Raw genomic sequence first — 19,366 nt, forward strand, 5'->3', positions numbered from 1 at the left:
ACACACACACACACACACACACACGCATACTCTCACATCCAGAGACTGATCTGTGAGCAGCAACTTCTCCCTTAAGGAGAGCTCACACTCCCCATCACCGTGTTCAAAAGGGCCAATTCTCCAGCGTGGCACTCCAGCTAGCATGCTCAAATATTAATTATATTTATCATTTTCTAATGAGGCCCCTGAAGAACATTTACCCCCACTGCATGTCAGGCAGATCTGAAATGAGCTGGGGCATGTCCTTGCTGTGAGTCTGAGCAGCCAGACAGATAAACAAACACAGCAACACTTTGAAGAGAGACTAGCTGATATAAGCCGGGGCCCTGACACTTGGCTAGTCCTTTTGTCCAGCCCATTAGGGTCCAGCTCAAGTGCTGCCGTGGACATTAGTGCACCCATGGGGGGTATGTGTATTTGTTGCCATCTTGTATACATGTGTGTGTGTGTGTTTGTCAGTTGGTTTTAAACTACTTACTGTTCCCTTGAGGGACACATGTCCTCTATATATCGGTGGGGAGTGAAAAGAATTAATTCTGGATGGCTAAAAGCCCGTGATTTGTGAGTCTGGAGGAGCCAAAAAAAGCAACAACACAAAAAAAACAAACAAGCTTCCTACTCCACTCCCTCCGCTCCTCCTCCTTCTCTTTCCTCCTCCCCTCCGCTCTATATGCCTTTGCAGCAGGGGACTTTGGACGGGGGCTGGTTTAGAGTCTAGGGACGAGGCCAAGCTTTAGTTTAATTACAGCGTGATTGGAAAAGCAGCTCCTGAGGGCGGCGTGTTTAGACCACTGTGACATTGATGGATCATGTAGATGCAGGGAGGGAGGAGACGCGAGGGGGAAATGACATTTCTTTTAAACCATAGCCCTGAGAATAATGGAAAGCTGAGTCTGGAAGCTCACCCAGACAGTTCAGCTCAGGTTTGCCAGCCGCTTCTTTGCAGTCAAATTGTCCTTTTTAGAGATTGAAATGCATCAAACATTACTTTTGAAGGGTGTCTGGATTAGAGTCCGATTTGCCCCCTCCCAGCCCTCCCCGACCAAGTCTCAGGTGCAAACGGTCAGACTGCGGGTCTGTCCAGACACTGGCATCTGGCAGCAGTACCCAGCCAACCTGGACTTTAAGTGACTGCTAATTTGGTCCCTTAATGACAGCCTCTACATTGTGATCATCTTATTTCCAGTGCAGTTAATTGAATATACTGGCTGGGGTGTGGAGGGGGGGACTGGCCATGAGGAAGAGCTAATGCCCTGTGATGAGGCCCCTAATTGAATTAGTATAACTGAATAGATGGAGGGCTCTGGGAGCTCTCTGGAGGATGGGAGGGTTTAACACGTCCCCCAACTCCCTCCTCCTAAATTCAGATTTTGACAGGGCAGAGGAAAAGAATCAATTTGTTGACAAAATCTCGTAAATAGCTGTTTAATTGTGTCAGCAAAATAAGCAGAAGGCTTTCATACATAGCCTTCAGCTAGTGGGTTTTGGACTGTTGTTGTGATAGCTCAAACGATTTGTAAGGAGCAGGCTGAGTGGAGGAAATCGGAGAGAAAAGACATCCCGGCCTTGTACTCTTGTCGGGAGCCGAGTTCTTTGCAGAAGCGCACTGCTTCAGTATCAGTCCCCTGTGCTGTAGCCCCCCGAACTGAATTAGGATGCAGGGAATGAATCTGGTACCTCGTAGTCCTGCAGTGAGCACCTTACACCCAGGTCCTGTTAAAAAATGCATTCTTTTTAGGACAGGAGGAAAAAAGAGCCAAGGAGAGTAGAGACAGTCAGTGGAACAAATGAAAGACATTATTTTGATAATGGGGTTGGAACCAGTGCAGGTCCCCTTTTACTGTGTGTGTGTGCATGTGAATGTATGTGTGACAGGTGGGAGGATGTGAAAGCCCCTTTGCCCCTTATGCTTAAGCCTGCCCTTTGATATGTTCCCCCATCATCCGGCTCCCTCTCTTTTTCTTGGGAACGGGAGAAGCGCACCGGCCGGATCATTATACATTAAACAGGCACGGGGGCTACTGCTTCGCATTGGCAATTAAATGGCACTGGCTGACACTGTGCTTGCTGCGCCAGTGACCCCCCCCAACCTCAACACCACCAGCCATTCTTACCTTTCAGATTGAGACGTAGAAGCCCCGGGGTTGCGGTGGGTGGATGGGTGGGGGTCTCCACTGCGTTTCCCCTCTCTGTGTTGGTTAAATTGGTCCAAGGCGCTGCTTGCCGCTGATGAGCCCGGATGATGATGATGATGCCCCCGCGCTTCAAAGGGATGGCCATCATGTTTAAACCATAACCTGGGCCATGCAGTGGCAGCAGGAGGAGGGTAGGGAGGGAGAGAGAGAGAGGAAGCGAAGGAGCGTGGAGGTGGTGAGAGGACAGGGAGGAGTAGAAGAGAAGAAGAAGAAGGAGAAGAAGAAGGAGAAGAGGAGAAAAAAATAGATCTCGGAACAGAGGAAATTTTAACAAGTGCACAGAGAGAGAAGGAGGGAGGGTGAACAGGGAGAGGGGAAACGGAGTGAGCGAAGAAAATGCAGCAGCCCTAATGATGGGCGATATGCAGCCACTGCTGCCGAGCTCCCCATCAACGGATGACATGGCACAAACACCAATGTGTCAGTGATGAAGGGAGAAGAGGGGAAAGGAGAAAAAGAGGGAAAGAGTTTGAGGGGGGAGCGCACTGGCACTCCCCAGAGATGGCCTCCAACAGAAACTAGTTGTTCCTGGCGAGTTTATCCTCATCATTATATTCTGGCTCGAAGCCATGCAGCCAGACACAGCCGGATAATGAGCTGCTTTAAAAAAAAAAAAAAAAGAATTATTCCTCCTTTTTTTCTCTTCTCCTTCATCCTCCTCTCTTCTCTTAAATTTGTGTGTGGTCACGTGGAAGTCGAGGCGCCGCTGCGCCGTAAACATACAACATGCAGACGGGCGTCCAACGCGTTCAAATAATCTGACACAAATAATTACCGTCATACATACGCCGGCACATACGGTACAGCAGTGTCTTATGGCTCTTCTGTCCAGTGAAAACGATTTCATAAATAAGGGTTTCTGTCCTTGATATGTGGAGCGGTTGGAGATGATAAAATGATGAGTGTGGAGGGATGAAGATAAAAATGTCAGTGCTGCTGACAGTGCTGAATTGGCAAGAAAAGAATGGGAGGAAGCAAATAGAGACCCAATACCTGAAGTCATACTAGACTTTGATAGAACATTTTAATCTAGTTTGCAATACGCCTTGATAAGAGATAATGGTTTTCGAGCTTTACCTCTGCAAAACCCAGCGTTTTTCATATCAGTGCGACTGCTAAAAATGCAGTTTCCTCAAAAATATCGCAACGAATTGAAGCTATTCAATGGACATTTGTCATCTACGGGTGAAAAAGACATTGTCATTGTCAAATGAATACTATTGGGAAGCCCTTTTTCCTTAGCTGTCGTAGGTGAAAATTGTTAAAGGCAGTTATAAACTTCAGCTGCACAAACCTAATGTATTCTGCTAGATCAAGAAGTCTCAGCACTGATATACGAGTCTGCACAGTCTCTCTATTTCTGTATAGGAAAAAAAGTCAAGATGCACAGAGCCCTGAAGCGAACACATTTAATTAAATCTATGACACGAATTGCTGCCTTAGAGATTAAATAAAGGTAACAAAGATTCACTTGTGTTTAACATATAAGTTTTTTTTTTATTTGTTTTGATTGTTCAAAAATGGAATTCAAGAGATTTATCCTTGTCCAACTGCACCTACTTACTGCCACACAATATAGCATGTAATAATTTGCTGTGATACCTTTTGTGTGAGGTGTATAGCTGTCCAGGCTGAAGTTTTGTGATTTGTGATTAAATGAAACCTTGTGACATTTGACCTTAACACTCATTTTGAGTGGTAAAATTGTGTTTGTGTAATAATAACACAGGAATCAGCCTTGGATATTTTCATATGGATGTTTTGTATGTGCATTATGTCTTTTTTTTGTAACTAAAGGCCAATTCCATTTCTACCAATGAAATTAAACACATAATTTTGAATGGATGGAATGGAATTCAGCCCTTTTTTAAGTCTTGTGTATACATGTGCTCCATCTTCTCATTTCACCCGTGTCCATTCTGACGATTTACACAGTCTTCTGTCCTCCAGGTTCCCCCCACACATGGTGCCCCCTCATCACAGTTTGCACACCACGGGCATCCCACACCCAGCCATCGTCACGCCAAACGTCAAGCAGGAATCCTCCCACAGTGACATCAGCTCTCTCAACAGCTCGTGAGTAGACTTTCTGCTGCTCTAAACTCACATTTAAGTCTTAAGAACTTCCTTAAAACTCTTCAAGTCGTAGGTTGACAATAACGCTAACGTTTCCCCGCCTCTCTGGTCCCTCCACAGAAAACAGTCAGACGCTAAAAAGGAAGAGGAGAAAAAGAAACAGGTCCACATAAAGAAACCCCTGAATGCCTTCATGCTCTACATGAAGGAGATGCGGGCCAAGGTGGTGGCTGAGTGCACACTGAAGGAAAGTGCTGCCATCAACCAGATCCTGGGGAGGAGGGTAAGTCCTAACAGATGACACAGACACACTGTCTCAATCTTGGTGCTCAGGACCAACTGCCCTGCTAATTTTATTCAAAACATGAGCTAATGTAGTCAGCAACCTGCATACCTATACTTTTCCTGTTCGTGGTGAAAACAATTGTCTTCTCTCCGTGTCTTCTTTCTCATCTAACAGTGGCACGCCCTATCGCGGGAGGAGCAGGCCAAGTACTACGAGCTGGCCAGGAAAGAGCGACAGCTCCACATGCAGCTGTACCCAGGCTGGTCAGCACGAGACAACTATGTAAGTTTTTAAGTTTACAAGTCGTAACGGTCTTTTTTTTTCTCCCTCCCCTTCATTAGGTGACATGACCAGGATCAGTTTTATCTTTTGCTTTTCTCTTAATCTAGCCTGAGGGGGTCACTTTCTTTTGATATGAATATCTGAGACTGGACAAATTGCCTTGACCTAAGCCCATCTTTTTATGACATCAAGGAATATTTCTAACAAAGCCTTACCATGATGTTGTTTATATGAATCACACACTAGAGACTTTGTTCTGACACTTAAGTGTGCAGATTCTCATCAATTCTTGTCCAGTGTTTTTTTTGGGATCAGGCTGCTGACCAGTCTTCCATGAAGCAGCAGCCTTTAGAGAAATCTGTCTTGCAAAGCAGAAGCTCGTCAAAATATCTAGACGTTCAAAGAGCGAGAGGAAAATAAGACAAAAGATTACAGAGAAAGAAGAAAAGAGCAGAAAAAGACAGAAAAACAGAGAGTGGTGGGAGAATACTGCTCTGGCCTGCAGTGGCTGTTACAAACCGGAGGGCAGAGACAGAGAAAGAATGAATGAATAAATAAGTAAACACAAAGATGAGTCCTATTCTCTGTTTCATGTTTTGGGCATTCTGCAATATAATAACTAAGGTTCCTGTCTGTGTCTATTTTTTTCTTTCTATTTTTTTGGCGGCTAACCAACAGGGGAAAAGGAAGAAGAGAAAAAGGGAAAAGCAGCAAGCAGAGAGCAATGGTAAGTGAGCTGCAATTATCTCTCATATTAGAAGAGCCCCATCATATGTCAGGCAGATGTGACATCTTGCAAGATAAAAGTCAAGCTAGTTTTTTTTTTTTGGTGTGTGTTATGTTTCTTTTGTGTGTGTGTGTGTTATTGTGCCTGGCTTTTTTCTTTTTTTTTTTTTTTTTTTTGTATTTTTTTGTTCAAAAATCAAATATTTAAATGGTAGAGTTGCTTGTAATACCCCTCCCCTTTTCCCCTTTTCCCCTTTTCCCCTTTTTCCCCTTTCCCTACCTTCCCCAGCTCAATAACACTGAATATGCTGACCCCCCCCCCCCACCACACACACTCCTTTCCACCTCCCCTCTTGACACCCCCTCTCCCTCCTCCCCCCCGCCCTCCCCATTTTGCCCCTTAGCGTTCTTGGTATTGTGATATGTATGTTTTGAGAATGTGAAGTTGAAGCATTGTGAGAGCCATAACTTTGCTAGTGTGTTGTTGTGCGTGGCCCGTTTTATAATGCCTGTGCCTTGCGATAGACTGCTACATACTGTGTGTGTGTGTGTGTGGTGTAAGCTGTGTGTGTGTGTTGTGTGTGCTTGCTGGGCTGCCCCTTGCTTGCTTCTCGTGCATGCTTTTACATCAACATAAGAAAAAAAAAATCACTTACATCTTAAATTAGGAGGTTTGCTAATTCTCATGATTTATCCTTTTTTTTATTTTCCTTTTTTTATTTGATTCATATTCTTCTGATCGTTTGTGAGGAGCAAATGGCGACTTGTTTCATGTATTTTGCGCTCGTTTTTGGTGACGGATTCTTCTTGAAGGCCTCTCTATCTGTCTTTTTTTTCAGAACACAGAGGAATATTTTCCAACCCCTTGCCTTTCACTCCTCCGCATTACAGGTGCTAATGTCATTTGATGTATTAAATTACTAACTTGTTTAGTTTGTCTTGCTTGTTAGCTTTTTTATTAAGGTACATTTCTAGGATAATATGTATGTTGTTATTAGCTAGCTAGCAATGAATGTGCAATATTAGGCAGGTTTAAAGATTCAATTCTATACTTTGAATTATGCTCCTTTTGCTTTGTTTGCTGCTTTCTTTTCTTAAAATGTTTCTATTGTTTATAAACTAGATTATTATTTCATTAATTTACCTCCATTTACTCATGTTGCTACTTAGTGTAGAGCATTTTCCGTATTTTGGCAATATGCTTGAGGAAACTGATGATATAAAGTTAGATTATCATCCTGGAGTATGACCTGAAGGTTGTGATGTCAGGGTAAACCTCCTTAATCTGAACACTTCGATAGCTGCGCCGCTTGTGCCTCTCCTATAGGCCAGCATGAGTTTGGCTTACTCTTTTAAATCTGCCTCTACTCATACAAGACCTGGACTCAAACGCCGCCATATTCGGGTTGTCACTAACGGTTACACAGTTACCGGGTAGACATTTTGCAAGTGACTGGCAGCTTTTCTGCGACAGACAGCCAATGCTGATGGAAAAACAGTCAACTGTTTGATGCCAGGTCTAAGGAGTAGATTCCCTCTTCAGGTTCCAGCCTTTTTTAATCCTTCCCCTGGCTAGGGCTAACTCACCACCATGCTGTGTTAGCAGTCTGCCTAGTTCTGCCACCTTGACCTTGTCTTTTTGAAACCGTAGTGCACCGATAACATCTAGCCTTAAATTAATCCAACCTGCATTTGCTCCGTTTATGTCCCCTCGACCAAATAATAAGCGCTTCTTGTCTTCAGCTTTAACTCCAGTTTAGAACTCAGATAACGCAACTGAAAGTTTCCATATTAATGTCATAATTTGAAAATCTGCATGCATTTTGATTTTATACTAATGTTTGAAACACAGTCCTATCTTTAAAGGCACACTTGAGAATGGCTTTAAGGGAGTTTTTTTGGGGGAGGAGGGACGGGGGATTTCTTGCACAATGAGCTACTGCCAAGCTTCATAGATTCACTGTTACCTGTTTTTTCTCCTTATTTTCTCTCCTCCTTTTGATTTCTGTTCCTTATGGTTTTGGTTCTATTCCTCCTCTCTGCTGGCTTCCCCCTCCCTGTTGCGGCATCAGACCTGAGCGCTCCTAAGAAGTGTCGAGCGCGCTTTGGGCTCGATCAACAGAATAACTGGTGTGGCCCGTGCAGGTGTGTATGGTGTGTGCCTGCACTGGCCAGGGCCAGGTGAAGGCTGGGTAACTGTTACACTGGGACTTCCTCCTCCTTCCGCTCTCTGCTGCTGCCTTTTCTTCCTCTTCTCTTCCCTGCCTCTGTCTGTCCTCGCCAGGCTATCGTGACCCTCTCAGCTTCCTCCAGCCACGCCCTGCCGGTCTATCTCTAGGTTCCCACTATTTGATTTTTTTACCTCCTGTTTGGGAAGAAGGGTATTAACAGCACATGCCAGAGTGTTTGTATGAATGATGTCTGTGCGTATGTGTTGATGGAAAAAAAAAAAAAGCAAAACATTTCTGGGGTTACAGGGGTTTCATTGCAGGATGTACAGTACAATAAGCCTCACTGAGATTGCTCAGAAATCCTAAACTGGCAGGTCGGGGCTTGGAGGATCTGGAGCCTGATGGTTTGGTCAATATGGAGGACATCCCAGTGTTGCCAGCCTAAACCTAAGCCCTGGCTACATGTTTTTGTCTGTGCAATGACGTGTCCATTTTGTTTTTTCTTTCCTTTTTTTTGTTTTTTGTCTCTGTGTGTGTATGTTTGTGTCTACCTCTTTGGCTAACAGATGCAAATACCCCAAAGAAGTGTCGTGCCTTGTTCGGGCTTGACCAGCTGAGTTTATGGTGCAAACCATGCAGGTATAACTGCTGTAGTACCAATGGGAGGAAGACATCCACAATGAGCAGCTTCTTCTCCTTGATTATTACATCCCTCTTAAAAACACACGTTTCCATCAGTGTGGTAACAGATGGCAAACTCTTCTGCTCCTTCTCCTTACCGAGGAGCTTCCTGCTATAAATTCCCTCACAGCAATTTTTTTTTCCTCATTGAACTCAGTTCAAGCCCAGTGGCAGAAAATGGATTTCTAAATATGATTACTGAATATTTTATCATAAGAAAATATCTTGCTGCAAGATCACAGTTTCTAATGTAATTTGGATTTTTTCTTTTCACAATCTGACTTATGGTTGAAATCCATTTTCTCTCCAGGCAGTGGATAATTCCCTCCCATCTTAACTGTCATGTTTGTTCTAATTGGCGTCCTTTGAATAACAATGTTATGCTTACAAATTTAGCCCTGCTTTCTCTGAGGGCCTGCTCAGTGACACTCTCTTCTGTGCCCTCTTCCTCCTCCTTCTCCACCTCTTCTTCCTCCAAACTCCTCTTCAATAACCCTTACTTAGTCCCTACCTGTTGTCTTTCTGTTCTGACACAAGCAGTCTTTGAATTGGGAATATTTTCATGGTAGGTATTTGTTTCTGCTAAGTAATACCCTTCTCTGTGTCTGGCTTGCACCACACCCTGCCCCACTCTTTTCTTTTCTTGACTCTTCAAACACCAACCATTGCAACACATTGTTTGTTTCTTCTGCTACACGTCCCATTCGTTTTGAACATTTCTATGGGTCAACTCGTATTGAATTTGTATTTTGCTGCACCTTAAGAGGTAATTATGAGCCTATTGTCCAACAAGTACTTAACAGACCACCTTTACTTCCCCATATTAGAACTGTCTTTGAAATAAGTAGAACATCACGCTCACCCGCTTCCACACAGTCCGCCATTGTTGGCGTTTCCACTCGGCTCTCTTATTTCTCTCCCAGCTGACACACACGATATCAAAAAATTACTGCATTATTCCTTAAACAATAATAGCAGATCATAAGATCAGGAGGCCGGAAAGCGCGATAATTCAGTCTTCGTTTTAGGAGCCGAGAGGTTAAAAGTTCTCTCTGGGCTCCATTTCCTAAAAGATGCATCTGGTGTAATTTCCCCCGAGACAGAGAAATCAATAACATACACAGGAACATACTATGAATCGATATGTCTGTTAAAAAATGGATATTAGCTCATTTGTTGCAGTTTGACAGACAGTTATCGAGAGCAAGATGTGTATGTAGTGGCAAAATGATACCTTTTTACGGCCGGTCGATACTCCGCACCACCCAGTGTTATAGTATCGGTGCAGAATGCACTTAAAAGCCTCATCCCCACTCTTTTCCAGACTTTTCTAGTGTTCTATATACCGTCTGGTGTTGTGTGCTTGTACTGTCGAGCTTTATCGGAAATGCATGCCTTTCACCCGAGCATGCAATCAAGGTTTCGTGAGCCCTTTTTATGTGATTTGTCGATGTCCCTCTTCCTTTTCATTCTCAGTAATCTGCTCTCCCTGTTTGTGTTTATATAAAAATTCCCCCCTCCCCTCTTTCAGAATTACAGGAAAAGGTTTGATTTGACAACCTTAATTGAACAGTAGATCAGACTTATATGTTACAAAAAGCCCACAAGTCTTAGTCTTCTTTTTACTTGCTCCCTGTCCCTCCATGAGTCTTAAATACTAATACTCCGAGGCCTTCAGGCATCCTCATGATAGAATGGAGAGCTGAGAGAAGGGTCACTGCCAGGGTCAGGGTAAAGATGAGGTGGGCAGAGATTCCCCCTTAACCAAATCTGAACACAGCCTTCGCAGCAGAGTCGCCACAGACAAATGCAACAATCCCCTTCTCATCTAACCCCCCCCTCCTTTATACCCTCCCATGCTCATTCATCGGGTTCCACTGAGCGCAACGGGCCTGGCCTCGGGACTCAGCAGGCAGGGGGAGGGTCCCGACCCCAGGCAGGAATGCAAACATGATGCCTTGACCCCCTCATGCACACACACTTGTGTCTGTGGGGCAGATACGGGGTTGTGTGGATCTTGTTGACTTTTTTCGCCCTCGTATCCAAACTCTGTCCCCCCTCAGGAGAAGAGAGAGTAGAGCAGGATAGAGGTAGAGGAGTGAGACGGGGTCCAGTAACCTCGTTGCTGCTGGAGAGAACAGGCTGATCCCACAGCTGTAGCTCTGCCTGTAAGAAAGGGCTGAGTTTACATCCAGAGAGCAACCATTACTACATCTAATCTGCTTCATTTTGTTCCCTCATCAACATCATCAACATCATCAACTTCTCTGTGTGCTTCTCATTCCCCTGCTGCTTTCCTGTCCAGGTGCTTCAACCTGTGATCTTTCCTTCATGTCTGTCCTGTCTGATGGTTTAGTATTTGGACATTTTCATTTCTACCACCTTTTCATCTTAGCACAAAGTGTATGAAGCTGCTTAAATGCACTTTACGAAATCTGATCTTAAAACCCAGTTTTTCCAGACGATTCGTTGAAACGGGCAAAGGTGCATTTAAGTAAGCGTCGGTGCTAAGAGGCAACGCCGTTTGAACACGTGATGCTAAAAGATGCTCTCTTTCTCTCGCCTTGTCCCTCAGGAGAAAAAAAAAGTGCATTCGCTACATCCAAGGTGAAGGCAGCTGTGCCAGTCCTCCCTCTACGGACGGAAGCTTACTAGACTCCCCCCCATCCTCCCCCTCCTCAGTGGTTCCCTCCCCTTCCTCAAAAGAGTCCAAACCTCAGACTGAACAAATGCAACCTCTCTCACTGACTATGAAACCGGCCCACCAGCCACTCCACCACCCGCACCTCCTGGCTGGGCCTCCACCATCTTTGGTTCAGCTGGAAAACTCTGCTGCAGCTAGCAAAACGCCCGGCGCCTCCTCCCACAACGGAGCCCTGGAGCACGGCGACGTCTCGTCCTCGCGGCAGCCGGGCTCCTCTGTGGTGTCCTCAATGGCCCGGCCCTCGGCATCGCTGTGTCATTCCCACTCGCTCCTCCCCTCCACGGCCCCTCAGCCTCTGTCGCTAGTGACCAAGTCTATAGAATAGTCTACCCTATTCTTCTCCTCTTTTTTCTAGCTCTGCACACACACACCTTTCTAGGCCCTCCCTCTGCTATGTTTCACTTGCCGTAAGTTCTTTTCTTTCTTTTATGTTTCTGTGCCATAAGGCTTTGAAATTTTAGTTTTTGTTTTATTAAAGTTCATTGGTCAATATTTGACCCATCATTATCAAAAAAAAAAATCTAATTATTATAAAGAAATGATACAATGAGCTGTAGTATAGCTTTGTGAATCTGCCAAAATTTTTATGAATTTTGTTTTTGTCTTTTTTGTAGTGTTAAAACAGTGCAAACAGAAAAAAATTATTTAGTTCAACTTCAAAATGTTTAAAAGACGGATATAAAAAGGTAGGCTAGATTATTCAATGAGCCCTTTTCTTGAAAGAGTTGGTTCTCCTTCTTTATTTGTATTAAATACGAGCTTGCGAACCAATCATTTGACATCTGTTCAAACTCTCGGAGGGCATGAGGCTAGCGGTGACACCTCTCTGAGGAACAACTTTAATTGTGATGTTACTTGTTCTTGTTTAAATGTACAGAATAACGGGGAGGGGGGGATTACTGTGTTAAATATGCATTCTTCCACTGCGTTGTCTTTTTTTCTTTGTTGTTTACCTTTGGGGTGGAGTCAGGCAAGTTGGGTGGGCTTGAGGGGAGGTCGGGGTGGGTGGGTTGAGGGTTATTAAATTCAAAATGTCACAACGCTAGGACCAGTAGTATTTATTGCTTTAGAGATTGCTTGTTGTATCTTGTACGTGTCTCTTTTTGACCTTTTTTTTTTCTTAATACATTGTACAAATATTTTTTCTTAAGGTAAGCGACTTATATATGAATGATCCATTTTTACAAGGAGGTTTTAAAAAGGCAAATCGTTTTGTTATTGATTTCTTTCCTCACTGAAAACCTGGATTCCACTCAGTGTACTGTGTAGATCTCATGAACAAGAAGTATGCACAACTTCATTTCAAGAAATGCGTCTATAAGCCATTTTACAAAAAGAAGAAAAGAAAACTTGAAACAAGAGACAGTGGGTACCGTGTCTTCAGTAGTTGGAAAAGTGTCTAAAGCCCTTCTTTTTTATTGCACAGTCACATCTCTCAGACTGTAGATTCGTGTACAGATTTTCCGTGCCAAATTTTGTGATAATTTTCTCTGCCCCTCTAACCACGCTGTAGGGATCTTCTTCTTTTTTTTGTTTTTGTTTTTGTTTTTGTTTTGTTTTGTTGTTGTTTGTTTTTTTTAATTTCGATACCATTCTTTGCTGTGACGTTACATAGATTGCTATGTATGTAGTATAAATGTTGCTATAACAAATGTGTTTGGTAGCAAATTGTCAAATATTAAAATTTAAACTTAATAAAAAGGCGGACATCATACTGTATAAACCCACAAGGGCCAAATTATGTATATTAGGAGGTTCATAAAAAAACTATTAAATACAAAAAAATACACAAACTGCCACTTTTAAGTACACTACTACATATAGGTAGATAGAAAAAATAGGCATGTTGATGTTGCAAGAGGCTGTAAAAAAAGCTACAAGAGAATCATCCACTCGGTGCCATTGTAGTTGACATGACGCGACTGTAATCTGTCGATTTCTTCTCTGGTTTATTAAGATGCTAATGATAAATAGTTTGAATGTTTCCTTAACGGCTGTGATGTTCCTGTTCTATTTTATGCTCTTATCTTTTTGTTCGTTTGTTTTTTCCTGTTATTTTAAATGGTTCCAAAACCATGTTTTTTTGTAATGAATAAATGTTTATGCTGTACAGTCTCTGTAGCATGCAGTTCTGTATTAATAAAAGCAACTTAGTATGTGCACATTTGGTCCTCCTCTTTATTCTGAAAATCACAGGCGGGTGCAGTCGACCTGAGAAAATGTTTAAACAGCATTTCGGCAAGTAGCTCTTATCCGGCTGCATTTCACTTCTGTAGTCCGTAACAGAGACTCGCCAAAGTAACCTCTCGAAAGAAAACGAATAATAGTCGTCAAAGATCACGTCTTAAGTTGCCTTTTAAGAACCATAATGAGATACTGTCAGGTTTCATGAAATGCAATAGCCAAATTGGTAGTAATTATATTAAAACCAGTAACCTTGTGAACAGAGGGCACACATTGTTACCTGTGTAAGCACCAACAAAAAGTATGAAATCATCAATGCAATGGAAATGTCATTTAATCCTTTAATGAGAAGGATCAAGGAGTTCAGTTCAAGAAAGTCGGTTATTATTAGTCTACATGCAACCTTCAGCAATGCAACCCATCACACACTATTTAATTTCATATTCACTCATTAATAATAGATTAACAATCCAATCAAGCACAGCTCTAATCAAGTGTGTCTTCACTCAGTCTGAAAGAAATCCTCACAATTCACATTTACTGATGATTATAAAAAATAATAAACCATTTTTTCAGGGTGTGAATGTTTCACTTAAGCTACATTTACTCACCATATGTTTTTATAAAAGATACCACTCAATCTAAATATTTAATTATGTTCATTGTCTGCAGGAAATGGTTTCAACAAAAACAAAATTAGAGTTGGTTTTGTCAGCAAATATGTTGTCCAAACAGTTCACATCAAGATGAGTGATTTGTTTCATATCAGAAAATCTAAATTTACTCTTCACATTATCACAAGATAACTGTAACTATTTATACGTCCTTCTTCTTCTTCTTTCTTTTTCCCCTGTAGTTGTAGTAGTTCAATTTTACCAGTGCAGGAGTACACCTGAAAAACAGATCAGTACAGCGTGTTTAATTAGATTAACATCTTCAGAATTCTCGCTCATCATTTGAAAAAACGGCTTCCGTCCAGGTTTTAGTACATAAACAAATATTGCAACACTGCAGGTGTATTATATGTATCATCTATTCTTTTGCCTTGTTCAGAGTAGATCTGTCTTGTATCCAGATATTAACACTGACCAGATTGTGTCTAGTTTCAGCTCAGACAGTTCAGCGACTATGCATCTCGATAGTCGCTTGTCACCACTTGGTGATTAAATTTTCTGCTTAGTTTTCGGAGTTTCTAAGCAGAAGGAGCAACTGCTGCTACACAGAAAGAAATAAAACATCTGCACAAGGCCAGACACAGACACTGAGTCTGTATTTGGTACATTTGTCTGGTATGGACTAAACTTATTGCAAGGTGAGGTAAGCACACAATTCAACTGTGTTTTTTAAGATTTGTTTTGCTAGACGATCTGGAATTGATTCATTCATTGGCCAAGTCTCAAAAAGAGGTCAAGGTAGACTATATTAGACTATATTATATAAGTACAGAAGCGCATGTGTAGAGGTGACCACATGGGAAACTGGAGGGAAATCTGTGTACTATACAAAAAAGTTCTTGCTGCTTTGATCTCTGACACTTAAATACCACAAATCCCCTTTGCCTACATTGTCTGACTACACTCGACCAATGCTGTGTCTCCCCTTTGCCTACATTGTCTGACTACACTCGACCAATGCTGTGTCTCATTTAAATGGACATCTTGCTAAATTAATACTAAAATGATAATTGTCCAGTCGTCACAGCAACATTCTCCCCTTGTTTCCATGTACTTGGAGTTCAGGATTAGCTCAGAGCAGCAGCTCTGGAGCAGGGAGAGTTTCAGTGACTTGCTGGAGAACATTTAAACAAGGCTGGTTCTCGGTTGTATTAATAGTATTTGAAATATTCTTATGTTGAACATAAGGTGGCCCTCAACACATTCTGCACTTTAAATCTGCTTTTAATACATAGTTTATCATGGCAATGAATTCATTTTGCATTTTTGTTATTCTGGTTGCCGTTTCATCTGTGAAATATTGCCGTCGCAGTATTTCAGCTCCTCTGTTTTAAATTGTATCAGTAGTTATGTCAGGAATTCTGTGTACAAATTTTCTACATTAGAAACAGCGCACAGATGTTATACTGCAGTCAAAGCAGCCTGTGTTGTTTGGGTTGGACTTCATTTATGTGACATTCTCAATGGATCAACAACAGCTTTTCAAGAAAAAAAAAAAAAAAAAAAAAGTCTCTGTGCGTACATGCTCGCAAGTGAATGCAGCATTTTATGAATTCACTCAGAGCGCTGTGGAGAGCAGAATTGATTTCTTATTTATTTGAAGTTTGCTTAAATCTACAAAGTATTCAAGCAAACAAGGAAAAGTATTAGAGTGTAGTTAAAGTATGGTGTACGTGCTGTACTTGAACAGGGCCAAAATGTAATATAGTTCTCTAGAATACCAAGCAAAGAACAAAAGCCAGGGGGATGGGTTTAGTTATGAATGTTCCCTTTGAATGTATACAACATGTACACTTAATGCATTTGTATGGGCTATATCCTTGAACTATAAACCCACTAGCGATGTATAACATTGAAGCTTCCATGACGGTTCTATTACATTTCAAGAAGAAGGGAAGGCGTTGTATACCTGAGTAAAGAAATGACATTTTTGATGTTAGCGTGGCATGGAGGAACAAGGTTGAAGGCCATTGCTGCAGGCAAGCATACAAATCAGAAAACATTGCACAACATTAAAAAAAAAATATCCACTAGGTTACAACAAACAGGACACAAAAAGATATTGTGCCCGATGTTATTAAAAAAGAGAGATGCATACCACTGACCCTGATCACAGTGGTAGAACAAAATTGAAAGGTTGAAGAAATGGCTGCAGCGTAGCATGAACATCCACAATCTGTTTTTGCCGAAGATGAAAATGCCACACATTTTCATAGAGCCTCATATTAACAGATTTATGTTGTCCTCCATAACGACATTCCTCTTTTCACCCCAATTAGGTTTAATACGGAGTTAAAAAGAAAAAAGGATGGAGGGTCACTGCTCGGTTTCTCTGTGAAGACGAGTTTTCCGGAGGTGCTCTTTAGTTTGGAGCGGTTTGCTTTCTGTGAAAGGAGTTCTCGTAATGCTCTTGAAGCCAAACAATTAAAAACCCTGAATTGCACAGATAGTTCAAAAGAACGTATTGAAACCATCTCAAAAACACATTGAAGCCCTGCTGCGACCTTCATCAGTGAGTAGCAAACCTTCATTCATTCCTCATGCACTTTGATATGCTGCTCCCTAAAGAAGACCACTGCGTGGCCAATAAAATTCATAGGTTCAAAAAGCACTTGAGTAATTGTCTGGGAATTGAAATACCGAGCCAGTGCCCTGTTTGCACTGTTCTTGACCGTATTTCATGATTTCAAGATTTAAGTCATGTGTCTAAGGATGAACTGGAGTCAATTGATTTTCTGCAGGATTGTAGGAATAAAACACAGAGGTAAAGGATTCTGAGGTCGCGTCAATACTTATTACAAGTTTGCACTCAACAGTGTAGGTGAAGAGGGTGAGAAAGAATAGGGCAACAAAGGAGGTGATGGTAAAAAAAATACAATACAGCGAGGTCTGAGTGTTTCAGATGATTCTGTGTTGTATTCTCAAGCAGTCCCGGGTAAAAGAACTTAATTCAGAGTGTTACACTGCAGGTAAAAGGCCTTTGGGAAATCTTTTAGAAAGTGTATTGTGGAAAAAAGATTACAGCCCAGTTGATCAGAATCACAGCACACATCTGAAAGACATGAAGTGCAGGATCAGGACAAATTCGAACTTAAAAGAGGACTGTTGTGCTGCAGTACTTTAGTTAAAGGTCAAAGTGTTCATGGAAATGCCATAATTTTTACAGTACAAGATGGTAGTCATAGTTTAAAAAGCATTTTGCAAATTAAATACAATGTTTTCTAATTCTGATATTGGCTTGATCCATTTTCTATCATCATTTTTTTTCTATTATCTGTTACTGTATGTAGTCTCAGGAAAATACATGAAACTCACTCACTCAGTAAACACTTAAAAGAACTTCTGAGAATCCTTCTTTTATAAATGTTCATGGTTGCTTCTTCTCATATGTCATTAGCTTTTGATGCTCAAAACCCCTTGTCTGTACCTATTTACATCAGTATATAGCATTTAGTAACTTGTAGACTAAACATCCTTTTCTTTTCCAAAACTATTTTTTAAAAGAACCCCCCCCCTCCCGCGCTTTATTCAGTAACAATTGTCCTTTAACCTTGGAGAACAAAATGACGCACATGAAAGGTGGATATTTTTAGAGATTTTTCCCTTCCCTACAATATGAAAGAGTTTCTTTTATCTGAGAAATAAATCGGGCCTACCACACAAGGGATATTTTGGTACAATTTGGTGCACAACGCTCTCCCTAAAGGACTATCCTGTGATGTGCCAGTAACAAGGCCATCTTTAATCAGAAAGATTTTGGATTCATTAAGGCCACACATTGTGTGTATTGCACTACAATAGATTCTGAAAAGAGGGACAATGAAAGCAGCGATCAAGTACACAGAGGAGAGGAGTAAGCAACAGGGAGTGCAGGGCTGTTCCATCAGAGACTAATTTCAGCAATTCAATCCAGAGCATAGTAAAGTCTTTTTTTTTCTTTCCTTTTTCAACTTGTTTGTCTCATAAACCTGCGAGCCACCTTGAGAATTAAATGCCACAACGTCAGATGTATGAAACCAAAGGTTACGCAGTGACAACAGATTTATTTTGGTCCTCGAATTATGCTTTCATGAGCCAATGGGACAATCATTTGCTTTTAGAGTATCTAGTCAAACCACAGTCATCCATTCAGTCATTTTGTGAAGCAAAAATGCTTCATACTTTCTAAATACAGCTTCTAAATGTGAGGATTCACTGTCTGTCTCTGTTTTATGTCATTTTAAATTTGGGTTTCGACTGTTGGTTGGACAAAACAAGCCATACATCAACTTAGCTTCTGTGAAACTATAAAAAAACAACTACATCTTAATAGACCAAGGTAATAAATAATACAGAGAACAATCAATAATAAAGGGCTCTTGTTTGAGGGGTGATCAATGATCTACTGTATGAGCTTAAAGTGTCTCCAATCAATATTTTCATATTAACAATGGATCAAATAGTAGTGACAAACCCAGACATACTTATTTGCACTTAACCTGAGCTCTATGTAGCGTTTTATAGTCTTTCAGCTCGTTGTTTTGTTTTTCAATGTTGTGGTTCACTCTCAAAACATAGCAGCTGTTTGCCATATTATCTTTATATGGTGATAATATGTGAATGGTGTGTTAACAGCTTGTTTCCACTGACCTCTTTGGGCAGCCGATACTGTCAGCTCAGCACAGCTAACATTAGAGAAAATGGGCCTGGAAAAGCCAGAAACCTCTGAAAGTCACCATTAGGTCACTGATATTGATTAACAACCCCATCAATGTGCTACAGAAATATACTGTTTACAGTGCGGCAGAACAATAAACATCTCATTCGTCATACTTTGAAAGTTTACTTGCTTACTGTTGAATGCATTCATTGTCAAGAAGCGTGATCTGCATTTCAACTAAACGCTGCTTCATGTGGGGACTCAGTCTCAGTGATTATAGAGCAGAAATAACTTGAGAGCAAGTGAGAGGCCAAGACTAAGAGAGAGAGAGAGAGAGAGCCGCAGAGAAGAGGTGCTGCATATATACAGGTGTTATGTGTATGTGCTGCTGTCTGAATGTAGGCTTGTGTGTCACCTTCCCAGCACAAGTGCCCTAGTCCCTAATGATGGCGGTGTGCAGCGAGCTAACTACCCTCACAGTGGAGCGAGCCCCCAGGCTAGTGCCACATCTCTCCATCAAGGCCTGCCTTCATCCCGCTTTACACTGGGCCCTTTCCAAAGACACACACATACACACATACACAGAGCCAATGACAAATAATTCATATTATGGCCTGCCTGAAAGTTTGCCACACTACCTCATTAAGCAGCCTATTGTAACTGGCTGACATTCTTTCAGCACAATAACATTCCTTGGTCGGCTTGTTTTTGAAGTGACATCTCACTAGAGGGAAACAGAAATAAATAA

At 41.7% G+C, this 19,366-nt stretch overlaps 1 protein-coding gene across 31 annotated transcripts in view; it reads left to right on the forward strand.

The window, feature by feature from the left end:
- tcf7l2 (transcription factor 7 like 2) overlaps positions 1–13,281 on the forward strand; it is an 88,791-nt gene extending 75,510 nt beyond the window's left edge. For 4 of the 31 annotated variants that reach the window (XM_027289498.1, XM_027289501.1, XM_027289504.1 and 1 more), the window contains 6 exons: positions 4,146–4,271; positions 4,392–4,554; positions 4,732–4,839; positions 5,518–5,566; positions 8,303–8,375; positions 10,993–13,281. In XM_027289498.1, the coding sequence (XP_027145299.1) occupies positions 4,146–4,271; positions 4,392–4,554; positions 4,732–4,839; positions 5,518–5,566; positions 8,303–8,375; positions 10,993–11,446 (973 nt within the window). In that variant the 3' untranslated portion in view covers positions 11,447–13,281. Of the gene's footprint in view, positions 1–4,130; positions 4,272–4,391; positions 4,555–4,731; positions 4,840–5,502; positions 5,567–7,637; positions 7,711–8,302; positions 8,377–8,921; positions 8,984–10,992 lie in introns of those variants that run through there. The other 27 variants (XM_027289493.1, XM_027289499.1, XM_027289503.1 and 24 more) reach the window with 18 other exon arrangements.
- Positions 13,282–19,366: the final 6,085 nt, after the last annotated feature.

This window comes from Larimichthys crocea, chromosome XVI (assembly GCF_000972845.2).
Source record: "Larimichthys crocea isolate SSNF chromosome XVI, L_crocea_2.0, whole genome shotgun sequence".
Lineage (NCBI taxonomy): Eukaryota > Metazoa > Chordata > Actinopteri > Sciaenidae > Larimichthys > Larimichthys crocea.